Here is an 18,883-nt window from a genome sequence, read left to right on the forward strand (position 1 = left end):
TTTCCAGAATACAGAGAATTTCTTCTTTTAATAATAGGAATAAAAACATTATTTTTATAATATAAAGAACTGGTTTTAATTTTTCCTTTTAACTTTTCTTAATTTTTATTTCAAGCAATACAAGTTAGCAAAATAATAAAAAAAAAACCTTCATCAAAACTTTTATTTAATTTTGGAACAAAATATCTATTGTCTCCAGCTAAATGATTTGACAGAGTTTTAAAACATGCATTTTATAACACAATGAACATTATTATACTTCTTAAGTTTCAAATGTTTTGTTTTTTTCTCCCCTTCCCACAAGTTGATACAAGGGTATTTAAGAATATTATGATATTTCATTTAATTAGAGATACCATTTTGAAATAGAGAGAAACTTCTTATTAATACTACTTCCTATTCATTAACAGTTATACAGTGATCAGTACTGTTTTTACTTCCTTGTACGAAGTAAAAAGGAAGTCTTGTAATCGCAAAATGTTTCAGGCAGCATATTTCAACAAAAATATCCATTTTGACAGCTATTGAATGCAATTTAACGATGTTTTTGAGTGACATCTGTACGTAAGGACAGAATAAAAGACTCTTTTCCTCCAAAAAAATTATAAAACTGCTTTAAATTAATTCTGAAAAGAATTTTTCGTGGCGTCTGTATGAACGTATGTACATATGTACGTATCTCGCATAACTCAAAAATGAGTAGCCTCAGAACGTTGAAATTTTGTATATAGGAGTGCTATAACATGTAGATGTGCACCTCGTATTTTGGTTGCAATCGGCCACACCTAAACGTATATAAATATATTTATACATATATCCACTCTGTTACCCGGCTCAGTGATCTCAGTTTCTTTACTCTTATATGTTTGTAAATTGTACATTTTTTGTTTAAAATTAATTGAATTGTGTTGTTATTATCTTCCGGTTAAGGTTTTTATGCCTTTAGTAAATCTGTATGCAATATTTTTAGAATTATCAACAATTTTAAAGTTGTTTAAGTGCCGCTCAGCCCTTTTCTTATGGCGGCCATTGATTGTTTACATTTGAAACAGCAGACTAGTGGATTTGTTGCCAATCTAGAGAAACTTAGCTTCGCAACAACAAAGATAACGCAGTCATTTATTATTGCGAATTAAATCATGCTTAATTCTTTCTGGAATTTTTTCGATAAAATAAGTGTTTAAGATTTACTTTGTAATTTTTAATACAGATATTTTGAGTTTTTATGTATTTTTGCCTTGTCGCGAAGTGAGAACTGAATTCATTGAATGAGATATACTGAATCGTCTGTGAAAAACTGCTTCTTTTTTTTGTTTTGTTTGCTTAATTTCTTTTATACATCGTTCTAGCTTTATTATAGTATTTGAACAGAACATGTGGCAACTATTAGATAATACTTCAAATGATATAAATTTTGTGCCTTCTGAGTTACAATATGTATAGTACATCTTATTTTTGATACATATGTGAAAGGCCTAAGGCCCACTTGATCTATTGCTGATAACTCACAGTAGTTGGTACCAAATGCGAGTGAAGGTAAAGTTTATAATATGAATGAAATACTAAGTGAACCTAGCGTCAGTGTCACTATGCTAAACAAATATAGTGAATTTTAAAGAGTGCATTTATTCTATTGTGGTTTATTTGCTGTCAACAAAGTAGATGATTTAATTCAGTCCAATAAGTTTAAATGAAATGCAAGAAAAAATGCGTATAATTTAATATTCCGTACAAGGAAGTCATGTGGTGTACACATCAGATTTTTTAAACTATACAGAAGCAATGGTTCTAAAGATCACCTCTTTCGAGCAATTCTCTCCACTAAAGACCAGAATTTTCCAAAACTGTCAATAGTCATACAAAGCATTTTCTTGAATTTCTAAAAGTATACTTATCCTACTCAGATATTTGTTTATTGTTTTTTTCCCCATTCAAAAGCACTATTTGATGGTTTTCCCTTTACACAAACAAGTTTAGAAATGTTAATTCAATGATTTTATTGCTTTAATTCCATAACAAGTTTATTAGTTTCCTTTGGAAAATTAAAGTATACTCTTAATACAAAACTCATTTATATACACCAATTTTTAACCAGCCAATAATTTAAGTCCTAAAATGATGAGTTATGCCCAACAATTCTTTAGAATGTTTTAGACATGTTTTTCAACATTTTCATAAAAATCAATCTGTAAACAGAATATACAACTCTCCTTTGTAAAAATGTACTAAAGAAATTCATCCACAGAATCTATTACTTGGTTAATACATAATATAAGCAAAAACTGGAAAAATGACATCTTAAAAATATAATTTAAAACAACAAAACTTAGAAAGAGTTATCATGCACATAGTATTTCAAGTAATAATTATAATGGAAATATTGTCTTGTTTAAATAAAAGTGCTTCTTACCAGGCCATGAGGCTATCTAAAGCTGCAGCGAATTTGTTCTGGAAAAAAAGATCCAGAGCTTGCTTAGCCTCCTTGATGGACTCATCCAGACTAGGAAGTCCATCACTATAAATAACAAAATTTTTTTTTAAATTCATTTAATGATATGGAAATATAGTATTAGAAACACAGCATGATTTAACACGAGAAAATTAGAAAATCAAAATTATAAACTCATGTATAACAAATAAACTACCCTGAAATATATTCAATGAATGCTTAATTTTAAATATTAAACAAGGAAGAGGTATTTAATAGTCAGTGGCATAGCTAGATGGGGTTGGAGGGGGCGGTTGCCCAGGCAACACATTTTTAAGGGTTGAAATTTTTTCATGAAACATTATTTTTCTGTCAGGGGCTAGTCAGGTGCATCATCAAGGCAGATGAAAAATAATAAAAAATTCTATATTGCCATAGAATCAGAAATGGATTCAAAAACGTATGTATATAATCCCACATGTATGTGTCCATATATGTGTGTACACACATAATATATGCACATACATACATTTACATATTGCCATATGGAATTAAATTAAGAAGAGAAATACTCAAGGCAAAATATCTAAAGAAATCACTAAGTGATTTTTCAACAGCCACATACTTTTGTCATTTTTTTTTTACTCTGTCCAAAATTTCTAATGCAAATTACAAATATGAACTAAATTAGGATCTTGGCAACAATAAGGAGGAATATTTCATTATGGAATAAGCATCTGAGAGTTTTAATTTCATTATTGCTAGAACAGAAACATGGAAATGCAGTCTTTTTGAATTTTTCCAGTTCATTCTAAATACAGTCTCCAGAATAAAGTTCCAAATATCATAGTATTACTGCCAACTTTCCTCTTAATTGCTGTAAACATTGCTAGTTGTAAGAAGCATTTTCTAAATAAAAATCATTTAAGAAGTATTTCAGAACTACAAATGTATATTTAACATTTAAGAAATCTTTCTCTACTGCTTACATAACAGCAAAAAGCAAATAAGTACATATCTATAATGTCATTCATGGTTTTGCAAGCAAAGGAACAATAAATACATATATATATATATATTATTCAATTTAAAGTTCTTTTTACAAAAATTTCTACAAAAATATTAAAGTCTGAATTTATTTAGGTACTCTTCTGTTATCAGGAGTGGATACAAAAATATATGTCTATATTCCCATATGTATGCGTCCATATATGTGTGTCCATATATGTGTGTACACAAATATATGCATATAATATATGCACGTACATACATATATACAAGCATACATGAACACATACATCCATACACACATTTCTCATCCAGTCCCGATAACAATAGAACACCTTTATTTTTTATATAATCATCTTAATATATTTTTGTAATTATTTGTTTGTATATCAAAGCAGGTAACAAATTTAAGTAGAACCCAGACAGCAAAAGTTCTAGCTATGCCACTGTTAATAGCCCATAAGAATCAAATTTATAGCGTGCTTTCTTTAAGTAATACATTATTGTAATGAATTTGAAAAAAGGAATATATATATATATATACTATAATACGTTAAAATATAACCACACCTAAGGTTAAAAAAAAAGAAGATTTAAAAACAAACGAATCTCAGACATAAAGATACAATGAATAGATTTTCAGAATGTTTTACATGCATGAGTTACTGTTAAAAATTAGTACTTTCTATAGAAATAAGAAGAACAAAAACATTCAGATGGCAATTTGTAAAATGAACCTAATTTTTTTTTTTTTATCAACTGATACAGATTGTCTGAACTTACTATAAAGTTGAAGTGATTCTTCTTTTATATAAAGATATTACTACTCAACATAGTTTTAATTACAAGCAATACATTTGCATCATCACTGAAACCAATTTTTCGTTACCTTTCACCTTATGTCATAAATCATTGTCCAAGCAAAAACAATGAAGTGATAGATTGCTGCTTTCTGTATTTCTCAAATTTTCCTCAATTAAAATATTTTTTCAATAGAAACTAACATTTTAGGAAAAGTTGACTTAAACATTAAAATTACATTCATATTTGAGTCCAAATTTGATCTTCTAACCATAGTATTAAATATATGAACTACAGCAACTGCATCAACTGTTAGACGATTGAATAGTATTAGATAGCCAAAAAACGAATTTTTGAAGACCCATACTTGTCTTTCTTAATATAAATAATTTTGTAGCTAAAATAATAATCTTAGAATAAACTAAGGATACTTTTTTCAATTTTTACTGTTAAAAATTAGTACTTTCTACAGAAATAAGAAGAACAAAAACATTCAGATGGCAATTTGTAAAATGAGCCTAATTTTTTTTTTTTTTTTATCAACTGATACAGATTGTCTGAACTTACTATGAAGTTGAAGTGATTCTTCTTTTATATAAAGATATTACTACTCAACATAGTTTTAATTACAAGCAATACATTTGCATCATCACTGAAACCAATTTTTCGTTACCTTTCACCTTATGTCATAAATCATTGTCCAAGCAAAAACAATGAAGTGATAGATTGCTGCTTTCTGTATTTCTCAAATTTTCTCAAATTAATTGAATTATTTCATGTGCATACTTACATGTGTAAGCCATCCAGTGCATCTTCAAAGGCCTAGAAGGATAGGAGGGAAAAATCAGAATATGTAAAAATATTAGAAATACAATTATTTAACAATATTTTAATCATATGATAAATTACAAATTTAACACACTGGCAACAATAAAAAATAATTTTACCATTTCAGAGATTTTAAAATTTATACATCAGATTATAAGGAACGATAATCAACAAATTTTCATAAACCTAGAGAATATTCAACTTCAGTTACAGTAAATACTGTTTTTTTCTAACAACTCAACATGAAGAGTAAACTGTGATTAATTAATGTTATTAAAATCTCCTTTATTTTCCAAATACAGTAAAATGACCAGTGGAATAACAGGAGCTATTTCCATGCAAAGTAGTTACCGAATCATCAAGAATGCTTCAATATGTCAAAATAATATACAAGCAAATAAATTAAAATACTGTATTTATTTTTGAAAGAAACCTTTAATTCTGATGTTCCAAAATGTTATTTTTCTTGCTTCTCTGTTAGCATAATTGTCCAGGATATTATTAGATACTATTTCATAACTCATAGTTATACATAATGCATTCCTAAAAAATGCTCCAAAAAAAAAAAAAAAAAAAAAATGTGCTGCAGTAGACAATACTCTCCCTTTATCTACACAACTGAAAAACCAAGAAAGAGACAGTGCTACCAGCAGTTGAGTAAGAAAATCAATAAATACTGGTAGTTGGACAAAGTTTTAAATCCCAGCAAATAGGCTTGCTGCATGGAAGCCTATTTGCTGAGAAAAGCTTTCATAGTCTTTTCCATGTGCAATGTAAATGACAATTTCCCTTACATATTAACACAACCACCTTAGTAGAAGTTGCCAGATTTTCAGAATGAGCAAAATTCTGGCAATCATTCACATAAAACATTCTTCAGGTAGTCATGACCATTTTCATATGTATTCTTTTTATTGTACTCCAAGTTCAATGGTTTTTTTATATAAATCATGACATTTTTTTGTCTTACACTCAATTTTAAAATATCCATTTGTAGAAAATGACAGCAACAGAAGAAACTGTCCTAAAATTTCTGCAAGAAAGTAGTAATTAGTTGCAAAATCACTAAAGGAAAGAGCTGTTTTGAATTTGTTAAAGCAATTACCACTATATTTTCTCCAGAACAAAAGAAATAAAAATTATTTGTAATTAAATTTATTTACAGATCGTTAACATAAATATCTGATTAGAATGTAAAACACATATTTAATAATATTTATAAGTACAATAAGTAAAATTTCAGAAGTTGAACTGAATGCTGACATGAGTAATTATTTTTTTTCATCTGTAACCAAAAGTCAAATTGTACCAAGGAGGTTGCGTTAAAACAAATACCCAAAATTCCTTCATGAAGACATCTCTCCTTTTAGAAAGAGAGTTCTTGTATGCATTGCCACAATTCAAATAGCTAGAAGCAGGCACATTCTAGAATACACTTCAATTGCATGACTTTATTTTCTCCTTTCCATAACAGCTTATTACAGGAATAGATATTATTGAGTTTTAACAAAAGTTTCCCACCACCACAAACAGTTTGCATTGGCATGTTTAATCACATTTTGTCAAATGATTTTTGGCATTTAGAAAAAAAAAAAAAAAAAAAAAAAAATGACTTGCTTATTGTACTGTGAAATTTGTAAAAAAATACCATTATCATTAAGTACAAGGTGTCTGAAATGGAACTATAATGCTACCAGATTAGAACCATTATCTAATTTTAGTTCCATTGCAAAATGTCAGCTACAGAATGTAAGGACTAATCTTTGGAATATGGTAACAGGTAGTTTGGCGACATTTTGGTAAGGCGATAAAGGTTACTAGCTAGGACTTGTACACTGCTAGTGTACATGGATAAAGTCAAGAGTGTGCACAATGCCATTTTTGTGCAATTCTGGGATTTTTTTAAGTGAAAACAGGTTGACGTGTACATGGATACCATGTACGTGCAATTCTTAAAAACGCCGCAAGCAGTGGGCAATTCTGCACTTTCTCCCAATTTCGCATCTAATCTTCGTCATGATTAAGCACTTTTGGGTTGATCTTTACAATATGGTAACTGGTAGTTTGGCGACATTTTGGAGGCGATAAAGGTTACTACCTCGGACTTTGGTAATAATGTGAGCAGTACTCAGTTCCGATTACGCATTATTTTGTGTGAGGGAAATGAGAGATCATGGGATATGTCATGTGATATTAATGGACGAATTACGGTTCTTTAATCGGAAAAGGGGGGAAATCGGGAAAAAAATCTGGAAATTTTGTATTTGGCTTTATTCCGTGTTGTGTGAAACAGTGTTCGTGAATTTTTGGATCCCATGGCCGTAACTAAAGTGAATTCGAAATGGGTATTTATGTATGTATTAATTTAATGTATGTGCTCATTTATATTTTAAGTAGTGTTTTTGAATTTAATTATATTTTAATTAAATGATAGTTATTTTGTGAATTTTATGTTTGTAGGAATTTGGTATACGTTTTAGTTGAAGTAAACGTGCATGGAAATAATTTAAATATCTGACACTAAGTATTTGTAATGGTTACGGTATGAATTCGTTGGTGACATGTATAATGTAATAGATGATTTAGAGGTAAAAGTTTTTGGATATTTTATTTATTTTATATGTGGAAATGTTCATATTTGGAAAGGGTAAATACTTTTTCGCAATCAGGTAATTTCATATATGTTCTTTTTACCGGGTTTAAAGATTGAGAAAATTGTCATGTATTTTCGTGAAATTTTTCTAATTTATGAGAAAAAAGCAGTGTACATGGATATAGTGAAGAGTGTGCGCAATGCCATTTTTGTGCAATTCTGGGATATTTTTTTTAAGTAAAAATAAGTCGACGTGTACATGGTTTAGTGATATTTTAATTAAATGATAGTTATTTTGTGAATTTTATGTTTGCAGGAATTTGGTACACGTTTAAAGTTGAAGTAAACGTGCATGGAAATAATTTAAATATTTGATACTAAGTATTTATAATGCTTGCGGTACGAATTCGTTGGTGACGTGTATAATGTAATAGATGATTTAGAGGTAAAAGTTTTTGGATATTTTATTTATTTTATATGTGGAAATGTTCATATTTGGAAAGGGTAAATACTTTTTCGCGATCAGGTAATTTCATATATGTTCTTTTTACCGGGTTTAAAGATTGAGAAAATTGTCATGTATTTTCGTGAAATTTTTCTAATTTATGAGAAAAAAGCAGTGTACATGGATATAGTGAAGAATGTGCGCAATGCCATTTTTGTGCAATTCTGGGATATTTTTTTTAAGTAAAAATAAGTTGGCGTGTACATGGTTTATGTGTATGTGTTATTTTGAAAAATGCGTAAGGAGTATGGTATTGTGCACTTTTTCCCAATTTTGCAGTGAATATTTATCATGATTAAGCAGTTTTGTTAGATAAAATTTCTAGCATAAGTGTAATTCGGCTAGTAGATTGTTGGAAGAAGTGTTCAGTAGATAAAAAGAAAAGAAACATGTCTTTACTTCGTGAAGACAAAATGGCGGCAGGAAAAAAAAAATAGAGGGTTGCCGTAGGATAGTTGGTCGCCAAATTTTTGCCAAAAAAACGCTAAGTTACCATAATGTAAAGATCAACCCACTTTTGTTCCATAAAAGTTCTAGCATAAGCGTAATTTGGCTAGCAGAGTGTACGGACTCGAAGGGATCTTTTGCCACACCCACTATTTAGCTCCAACATCACTCCTTTGAACTTCTACCTGTTTACACATCTGCAGGTACATCTTGCAAGTGCTATCTTCCATTCTGCACAGGATGTTCAAAATGAGGTTGATCTGCTTTCAAGTTTCTGGGATGAAGGCTTTGAAAAGCTACCAACATGTTGGAAGAAAATCATAGATTTGGGTGGTGATTACTTACCTGCACTAAAGGTACTGCTTTCATGTTTTCTGTTCTGACTTTATTAAGAACATTTCTTTGGCGGAAAACTTTTGTTACAACCAGATAATTCATAGTAATTACATAAAAGATAGCACTTACAATGTTATTACATGCACCACTGAATTAATTACTCAAAATACATTCTTGAACTCTATTCTAGCTTTAACTGAATAGGTGTAAATATTTTGGCAGAATGCTACTTTCATGCAGGACTTTCTAAAAAGATACTGTATTCATCAGAAAATCAATAAGAAACCCATGAAAATATGAAATAAAAAGAATTTTTATATCTAATTAGTTTTTCTCAACGAACAACAGAGCCAGATTAAGATTTTTAGAGGTTCTAAGCACTTGAAAGATTTTGGTTCTTCCACATATGCTTACACCAGTTGTTTTTCTTCACTTCTTCTCTCTGCCGATTTTGATTTAGCTTCATCATGCATTCCATGGTAAAACCCACAATGAGAAATTTTTGGGGGCCCCTTTCCTTGATGCCTTAAATACATGCTTACATTGCTCAATGGTTAATGTAGCCCTGATGAACAAAATAAAATACAAAGGCAAGATTTCTACTTGTATGCAACATTCAATTATGTAATATTATTATAATCAAACTTTAATAAGCCAGAATTTATGAAAGTTGGATAAAATTTTAAATAACCAAAAATTCAATTTATCAATGCATACATACCAAATCATTATACATTTTAAAAATAGAAAAAAATTACACACACAAAGCACTTATTACGACCTACAGAGTACTGAATTTAAAGCACACTTAATATAATGAGAAAAAGGCAACTCATACGTTGTGAGAATTATGCTTAATTATTTTCCTCAACAATACATCTGGTAGAATCTTGTATTTCTCAATCTCTTCAACAGAGATGGATAAGTAGGACGGTGTTATTAATTATGAGGGGAAAGTGCAGAATCGTCCACTACTGGCACATACCACTTTTAAGAATTGCACATACTCAGTATCCATGTACACATCGACCTATTTTCAGTTTAAAAAAATCCCAGAATTGCATAAAAATGGCATTGCACACTCCCTTTATCCATGTACACATCGACCTATTTTCACTTAAAAAGTCAAAGAAAATTGACAAAAATCCAATTCTTTTTACTCTTGTTTTGTTTATTTGTTTGACACTTTTTACTCTTGTAAAAAGTGCCCCTTTGATTAGCGACAATTTTTTGTAAAATTTTCACGATTAAATCTTATTTCTGGTTACCATGATAGTATAACTTTGCTTTAGCCTCCTGAATTTTTTAAAATAAAAATAGATTGTTGTGTACATGGACAAATTTAAACAGTGCGCAATGCCCAGTTTGTGCAATTCTGGGATTTTTTTAAAGTGAAAACAGATCGATGTGTACATGGACACAGAGTTTATGCAATTCTTTGACTTTTTATTTTGGTTTTGTGTAGCGGCCATCTTGAAATTATGTCTTCCTGGCGCCGATCTTGGCGTCAAAAAAGAATCGCCAAAAAACAATGGGCACCCAATTGTAAACTTTTACCAAAGTGCCAAATAAGTAGGCGATTCTGTACTTTACCCAATTATGATACATAATATAAATATTAAGTAATTAAAATTTTTATCACTCTTAGAAAGATAATTTTTTTTGCTGATGAAATATAAATAGAAAAATCACAAATGTAAATATATGAATACTTGATATTTAGAATTAAGAAAAAACTTTTAAAATAAAAATTTAACTATTAAAACTAACTAAGACAATTAATTATTTCTTTCCACAAAATGACAACTAAACCAAATTTTCAATTAAAAACCAGATGTTCAATAAATCTGAAGTATTTTTTATAGAAACTGTTTTGATTTTTCCTACGCAAACATAAAAGTATAATGGATCATTATGTGAAATTTCCATATCATTCTCTGAAATTAAAAGAAAGCCATAAAGCCTACAGATAAAAAATTGGATATGTTTGTCATAATAAGTTTAATAAATAAGTTTGCATAATAAAAAATTGCTTTAGTTGAGTATGTTTCCATGTAATATGGATCTGTAAAAATTACATTAACATGCGGCAATGAATTAACATACTGCAATAATCCATTTTAGGATAACAATATGGATGCATAGACAGATTTTTACTATTATCCAGAAGTTTTTGACGAATAAAAATAATGTATTGTAAACAGACTTTAAAATGAATTAAACTGAGAAGTAATGCTGAAGTTGCATGAAATCAACAGTATTAATTTCTATTAGAGGTTATAAATTCCATTTAAACTTCCAAATTGGTTTCATGAACATTAATAATTTCCAAGTCAACTAATGAAAAATATATATTATGACTTTAGAAGAATCATTTTAAATTGGAAATTTTCTTTTCTAACACAGATCGAAACTGAGCAATCATCACTAGAGGCAAAGTAGTGAATTAACTAATTTAGAGAAATGTATCACAACATTACATTTGAAAACCATCGATTTTGAATTATATTACGCAAAAGCGAAGACTATATTCCCTACTGCGAGTGATTTGCATGCTATTCTACCGAATCGAATATGAAAAAACGAGCACCTCATCTTCGCTGTCACTTCCAGCCATAATATCAGTGCGACTAGATTACATATACGATGTTATTTGATGCGTTAAAATAACGACAAAAACAGAAACAATACATTTCGCCGACAGACAGACAAAGCAGACAGCTGTCTTGTTTTGCACTCACTAAGTCTTTCTGCCGCAGAGTGAAAAAACAGGCTTAGGAGCGAAGGAAAGGCAAATAGAAAGAAGGCAATTTTTCTTGAACAAAATAATTTCGTAACATTTGATAAGACATTTTTAAGGCCAAGTAAAAAATTAAGTTAAAAGTAAAGAAAAAGTAAATCTCAACTATATAAAATAATAAAAAATGGGCTTAAGTAAGGTAAAAAAGAGGAAAAAGAGAAGTGCGAAAATCCTAACCATGAACAATGTGTCAAATATTGGAGAAATCCATGTGTCCTACCACCTAATAATGAAGGCTTTGATGTGCTGAGGTGTTGAAAATACGAAACCTAATATAAATGAAAAAGAGTAACAAACTAAGAGGGGTGCTTTGTTTCAGTAAATATTTGTTTCTTAACAGAGGAAACTACTAAAAAAAAAAAAAAAAAAAAAAAAACGCTTATCAGGAGTGTGGCACTTTCAGAACTCTTTAAGTGTCCTTGAGCTAGTTGAAAGCCTCAAAAAGCCATGGGAAAAGCCAAATTTAAGAAAAAAGAAATGGGGTTCCAGTGTGATAACAATTTACAACCAATTAAGAAACTAACTTTAAGTTAAGACAAGAAAGTAAAAAAACATTTTCTTCTTTCACTGGTGCAAACATAAAAATACTTGTTCTATGGCGATCTACCTCCAACGTGCTAATAATTAATTTCGAATTTGCTGTGAAGTAACAGAGGTGCTTATAAATGAAGAATAGTCACTAAAATGGCAAAAGTTCCAGCACAAAATACCTCGGTCACGTAGCGCTTCTCTTATGAACGAAACATGCAAGGCGAGCTGTCGAACTGGTGAGCAGGGAAATAAAAATAAAAAAAAAAAATAAAAAAAAGGAAGGAGTCCAAACATGGACTACAAAGCAAAATGCTTGCTTCTACAATGAGACACAAAAGCACCGAAGAAACACAATATCAAACAAAAGTATATTTTGATATATTTTTAGAACACAGGAGAAAAAAAAAAGAGAGAGAGAGAGAGAGAGAGATCCACACACAGATGCGTTCAAAGTAAATAGGAATAAGTTAGAACACACTGTGAAGCTTCAGATAAATATTTGTAGTAAATCACCAAATGTTACGAAATAATCACACAGTCCTAAATAATGGAATCTTTATAACAACAAAGATTCCTGAGAGTTACAGTAAGAGAAATAAATTTTGCACGGTATGAACAAGAAAGCCAGCTTAAATACGTAAGACTTCAACAATCATTCAGGAGGGAAAATTAGTCTTGGCAATAAATCACAAATGTACAAGTTAAGCTTTAGAAACGGTTCTACGGAGCAAACATTCATTCCTGCGAAGGGGATAAAAGTTATAATCTATGAATTGAAATCTTTATGCCGAAAATAAATTATAACCAAAAGGAAAAATCGCTCCACGTTCGTTTGCATTCCAAATTTCAAGAAGCAAAATATTCTCCCTTTTCATCTTTTGTAGCATATACTGAGGGTCAATGAACTACAGTCTCTACCAAGAAAAAAGCCATTCTTCCCACTTAAGACGAAAGGGTGAGGAGGAAATATAAACAATCTCCGACAGTGTCGGTATGGACTTTATGCAGAAAGGAACTGTATGCATATAGAAAGTTAAAAAATCGTGTTAAGATCATAAATGCTGAGCAGTAAAAACTAATATAAATGAAGAAGAGGAAAGGAAAACATCCTACCTTGAACATGGGATTTCAGTTTATATCCGTAAAGAAATATTTTAAATTCCTGGAGGGAATAAAGACGTAAACAAAAGATTATCTTTTTCTGTAACTAATGAAGAACAATAATGCTTGTCAGTGTTGATAAAATAATTAAGTAAATAAATATAAAACTCAAGACTCTCTTAACTTCGGAATAAAAACATTAGACAAACTGAGGAACAAGTTCAGTACATTTCGTCGGAGCAGAAGGTGTACTATAAGCCATTATAGTTACAGTTCATGCTGTTATAAATACGACGAAACCATGATTCAAGAATAAAGAGCGCCTTCGCGCATCCTTCAAACCAATTGTAATGACGACGCTGTAGCTTCTTTAGAAGTGAAAGCTTATCTTAATCAAAATATAAAGGCGAACTTCATTACAATATTAAAATTACGCTCCATTTCATGATAAATTGCTTTAGGTATTATTTAAAATATTTAAGTTTTTTCTCTTCTTTCTTTAAACAAATATTTTCAACCATAAAAGCAAAAATATTAAATTTTTCGAGTGATAAAAGCTTGGCATATGAAAATAAATAAATACATAAATAAATAAATAAAAATAAAATAAAAAAGATAAGTAAAACACATCAGATTTATTTAAAAATTACGCTAAGTTTTGAAGCCTTGCAACACATTCCATACCAAGAATAATGATAAAGAAGAATTCTACTAACAATGAATACAAATTTCTATTTGAAATCTTCAAATTGAATTTTATTTCTATGTTGGAAATTAACCAAAATTGTAATCCAGAAAATGCTTTAGCACAATACAAGCCTTTAATAAAATTACCTGCTTCCTTAAAATAGAAATAGAACGAGCTTAATCCAAAGCATTTTAGATGTACAGGAGGAGAAATCTGAATTTTTGGGTCTCATAACATACTTACATGAAAGAACAAAGGTAATGTACTAAGAAGAGTATATAAAAGAAAATTGATAAGCGAAGCCGTGCAAAAATTTTGAAACACATATAAATAAATTACATGAAAAAATACAACCTTTTTATTCAAAAAGAATAACGATAGTCAGTGTTAAAACCATAACATTTCATCAAGCAAATAAAAGCGCTCTATATCCTTGATATAAATAAAAAATATCAATGAGCCGGTAAGCTTATGATTAATATCTTTACTCTGAATTTAAAACATAAACGTTAACATATGATTTGGGAAACAAGACTGATCATTGAGATTGTAAATGAGGAAAATTTGTCTGTAACAGAATTATTCATTGTTGAAGTGATTTAACGAAGTTAAGAGTTTTCTAAGTCCAAACGAAGAAAATCTAAAAGAATGGATTTAGAAAGATTAACAATGACTAAAGCATACCTTTTTCTTTTGATTACATCAATGCATAACGGATGCACGGATTCACGGATAGCTACTAAAAGAGGTGGAAGTAGGAAGTAAAGAAAAATTTAGGTAAAAGATCACAGAACCTACAGTGTGTAGTAGATAAATGTGTAGCAATATGGGTTCTGATTTAATAATCTGTATGGGTTAGAAATATGGATCTGATTTAATGACATCAATAGCTCGATACAGTATTGTTATGTAATATAATGTATGTCGTAGCACTTCCACCAGCTTGTCTATGTATGACTTCTAGCAGCAAGAATCAGTCAATACGAATTCTGTATCATCTCAGGATAGGAAACCCCAGTAACAAGTGAACTTTACTTAGACAAACAATACCTCGTAATTAAAGTTAAAAATTTTAATTACAATCCGCCGTGCATATTTCTTAACAAGCATACACCTCCGCATAAGTATCTTCCATATTTTCGAAATAATATCAGTACTTCTTTCCTTTCACACACACACACACACAAAAAAAAAAAAAAAAAAAAAAAAAAAAAAAAAAAAGCCTTTTCAGCTGTTTTTGTTTTATGAAGCGTTTTTACTAGGGAGGGAGTAAGAGAAAAACGTGAGAGAAAGAAAGAAAGAGGGAATAATCTCCAAGCAGAAAGGAAAAAGAAATCGGATTCCATTTTTGTAATCTGATCAAAAAATATACTATGTAACAAAACCATGTTGACCAATATAAAGTGTCACGGAAATAACTCAGTCTAAATTGTCTTTATGGTGTTTAAAAATCAAGTACTTAATCCGTATGTTGTATGTTTAAGAATTATAAATTAGTTTTCATTATTTTTCTTTTTGCTTACTAGTACCAATAATTTCTCAATCATAGCGTTCTTATAAGGATATAAAGTACTTTACCATTTAACCAATTTTGCTTGATTTCAGAGTCGTAAAATTACTTACTTTGACAGCATGTCAAAGACATAAAAAGTACTTATAATAAGCTCTCGATATATTAAGGGGAATTTTAATTTCCCCTTAATTTTGTTATAGTCATTAGGTTTTTCCCAAGGAGATGTGAAAACTGTGCAGTGCCCTTCACGGGGTTTTAAGACCAAACCCCCCCATTTACTAGCCGGACATGCTATCACGAAGGTGGACATGCTATCACGAAGGTGGTACATCACGAAGGCACGTGGAAAGGAGGGAGAAAAATACCTTATATGCTCCCTCTTTTAAGGGCCGTTCACACTAGGTTTTATCTGAGCTCCCGGAGTCAGTTCCATGAGTCGACTATCTCCACTATATGATGAAGTTTAGATTTTTCAGCTAGCTCTGTTATGGGACAAATTGGTTTGGGAACTGCGTCGACTGTGCCAGATGTCTCCGTTAGCTTATAAATCCCAGTGTGAACGGCTCTTAAAGGGAAACTGGGAATGGGGGGACCTAAATTCAAAATCCTGGTGAGGACGAATCAACGTCCACCAACTTTTAGCTCTGTCTCCACTTGCACAGCCATTAGATTTTATTTTATTATTATTATTATTATTATTTTTTTTGAGAGACAACGCTTTTTACTGTAGATATGAGAACCTGCTAAGCTTATCCAGTCTTCCATTGGGTAATGAACACAAAATAAGTTAACAGCATTAAATGATTTTATTACTGAGTAGCTGGTTAAGTCAAATAAACACGTAAATTAGTATTAATAAAATAATGACGTTGTTAGCAGTATAAAAACTATTAAAACCATGTCTACTAAAATTTACTTACATAGTTATTATTCAGATTGATCTTTTCAGCCTTTTCCTTTTTGCTTTCACTTTTAGACAATTTTGACAGCTTAACCCTGGAAAAAAAAAGAAAATTATCACAATTTAAATAAAACTCATTTCGTAAGATATTTGCATAATCAATAATTGATCGTAATCAGGGCCCGTGCTAGACATTTTGCTGCTAGCGCAATCTGTGCGCGTCTTAAATTCTGCTTTTTGGTGCCTCCCAAAATTCTAAAAGTTTTACCGCCTCTTAATTCCTCCCCTAAATTTAAAAAAAAAATTGCCATTCCCAAATTTTGTTTCTCGGTTTTTTTCCTAAATTAAAAAAAAAATGCCGCTTCTAAGTTTTATCACCAGGTGCAGCCGCATCAGTTGTACCGGCTCTGGCGCCAGCCTTGGCCGTATTGCAGAGGAAATACACAAATTGATCGTCACACATTTTCTACAAGGATTGTAAGAAAATCTAAAGGACGGCACTCATGACAGTTTCAGAATTTTGGTGTTCTAAAAATTACAAATTTCTAAGCAAAATATCAAAGGAAGAAAGTCGAAATTTCAAATAATTTTTTATTCACTTTTAGTACTGTCCTCTTTCTCTATAGAAATATAAAACTACATTTATATTACTGATTTATAAAAAAGGATTGTTTTTAGCACTATTGGATAAAAGATTCAAACCTTTATATTAACGCTTGATTATTCTAAAATTGATCAATAATTTTGACACGTCTTATAAATCCTTCGAAATTTATGGACTGGAATTTTGAAAGGAGAAAATGTTGGCTTTTCGGTAAAATTTTTACTTTTTCCATTTTTTTCATCTCTGCATACGGTATGCAATGCATCATCTGACGATCTGGAAATTTATTGAAAAATTGAAAAAATTATGCAAGAACCTGTACGTTAAAAACACCTCTGTAAAAAAAAAAAAAAAAAAAAAAAAAAAAAATTGATTTCTGTTTCTTTTTTGAAGGATATAATTTGATCTAATTATTATATTAAACAAGCAATAAAGAAAAGAATAAAGTATTTCTGTGCTAGCAGTATCCACGTGATACAATCTAGAAACTGATTAAAAATTTTCTTGCTTTAAAGGGATATAAATGCTTATAAAATAGATTAAATATTACCTATAGAAGAAAGAAAATGTATTTAACTGGCGAAAGGGCGGGACCGAATTGTCGGTAGAGAACTTTCCAAGGGAACTTGCTCGTATAAACATTACACAGGGGGAAGTCACGAAAACGCCCATGCATCCAGTCCGTTCGCTTAGAATCGAGCCCAGATCAGAACTAACAGGCTCTGCGATTTTAGTGTTCAGCCTTGGTGGGGCCGGGTACTAAAGTGTCCAGACTGAAAGGCTCTACTTCAAATAATTTATAGCTCAGATTAAATGCCATGTTAGTAATAACTGCTATCTACTTTTATTAATAAACTTAGCAAAGACTAGAAAAACAGTTTGACAAATAAAATTTCCAGAAATCTTTTCGAACATCAAGATATGATATCTTAACAGTTACACGTTGAAAACATTTAGATTGTCTGAAATAAATTTGTTACGTATCGTCTTAACCTGAGAGCATCTCTTTCAGGTCCACGAATTTTATCATAGCGAAGAGGAAGAGCTCTTGGTGTTAGAGGACAAACTCTTGAACGGTAGTACAACTGTATTCACTTCTGTTCTAGTATCGATAGAGACCCCGCGGAGGACAGAATCCAATGATTTTCTGTCTCTTTTCTCTAATTAGTTACATTCTGTGGGAACTTTGTCTATACGGTATTTAATAGACTCCCGCCCCTTCCATGCTTCAAAGATACTACACATGTAAAAGCATCCATGATGCCTCCACATGGATTCACGTCCGGGGCGGGTGGCAGAGCAGCCAGTAACGCTAACTAATATATAGATTAGGACAATGATAAATGCGATGACAGTAACCGAATGTATAGGATTTCCTAGCTAATCACCATACTGATTAGAACAGCGTCAGAAATTTTAAATATATAAGTTAAGCTCAATAAGAAAAAAGTCGTTTCAGTTATGACTTAAAAAGTAATATTTATCTGCACATAATAATTCATATAAAAAGAGATAATTACGAAAATTCCACAAAATCAATCAAAATAAGAAGGCAACACAATTTAGATATTATAAAGAAATAAAGAGAAAGCGAATAATTTATTTAAGGCAAAGTATCAAAGGGATGTTTGTCTCTTAGTTTTAACAGACAACACATCAAGGAAAGGAAAAAGGCAAAAATTTCATTTTTTATAATTTTTGAGAATAACTTTTTTTTATGAAACTAGGAATAAATGAGCCATTTAACTGATGTTCCTTAATTAGAAGCTGTTAATAATAGCCTTTAGAAAAATGTGGCT

The 18,883-nt window shown here is 30.5% G+C and overlaps 1 protein-coding gene across 2 annotated transcripts in view; it reads right to left on the bottom strand.

Annotated features, from left to right (window-relative positions):
• The window catches only part of LOC118181158 (tetratricopeptide repeat protein 39B-like), a 99,376-nt gene that overhangs the window by 49,767 nt on the left and 30,726 nt on the right, over nucleotides 1-18,883 (bottom strand). Inside the window, exons 2-4 of one of the 2 annotated variants that reach the window (XM_035350232.2) lie at nucleotides 16,500-16,575; nucleotides 5,028-5,059; nucleotides 2,411-2,515 (exon numbers count right to left, since the gene is read on the bottom strand). In XM_035350232.2, the coding sequence (XP_035206123.1) occupies nucleotides 2,411-2,515; nucleotides 5,028-5,059; nucleotides 16,500-16,575 (213 nt within the window). Of the gene's footprint in view, nucleotides 1-2,410; nucleotides 2,516-5,027; nucleotides 5,060-11,536; nucleotides 11,667-16,499; nucleotides 16,576-18,883 lie in introns of those variants that run through there. The other variant, XM_035350234.2, reaches the window with a different exon arrangement.

This window comes from Stegodyphus dumicola, chromosome 4, assembly GCF_044657685.1.
Source record: "Stegodyphus dumicola isolate Sdum_Otavi_A_Nest chromosome 4, ASM4465768v1".
Lineage (NCBI taxonomy): Eukaryota > Metazoa > Arthropoda > Arachnida > Araneae > Eresidae > Stegodyphus > Stegodyphus dumicola.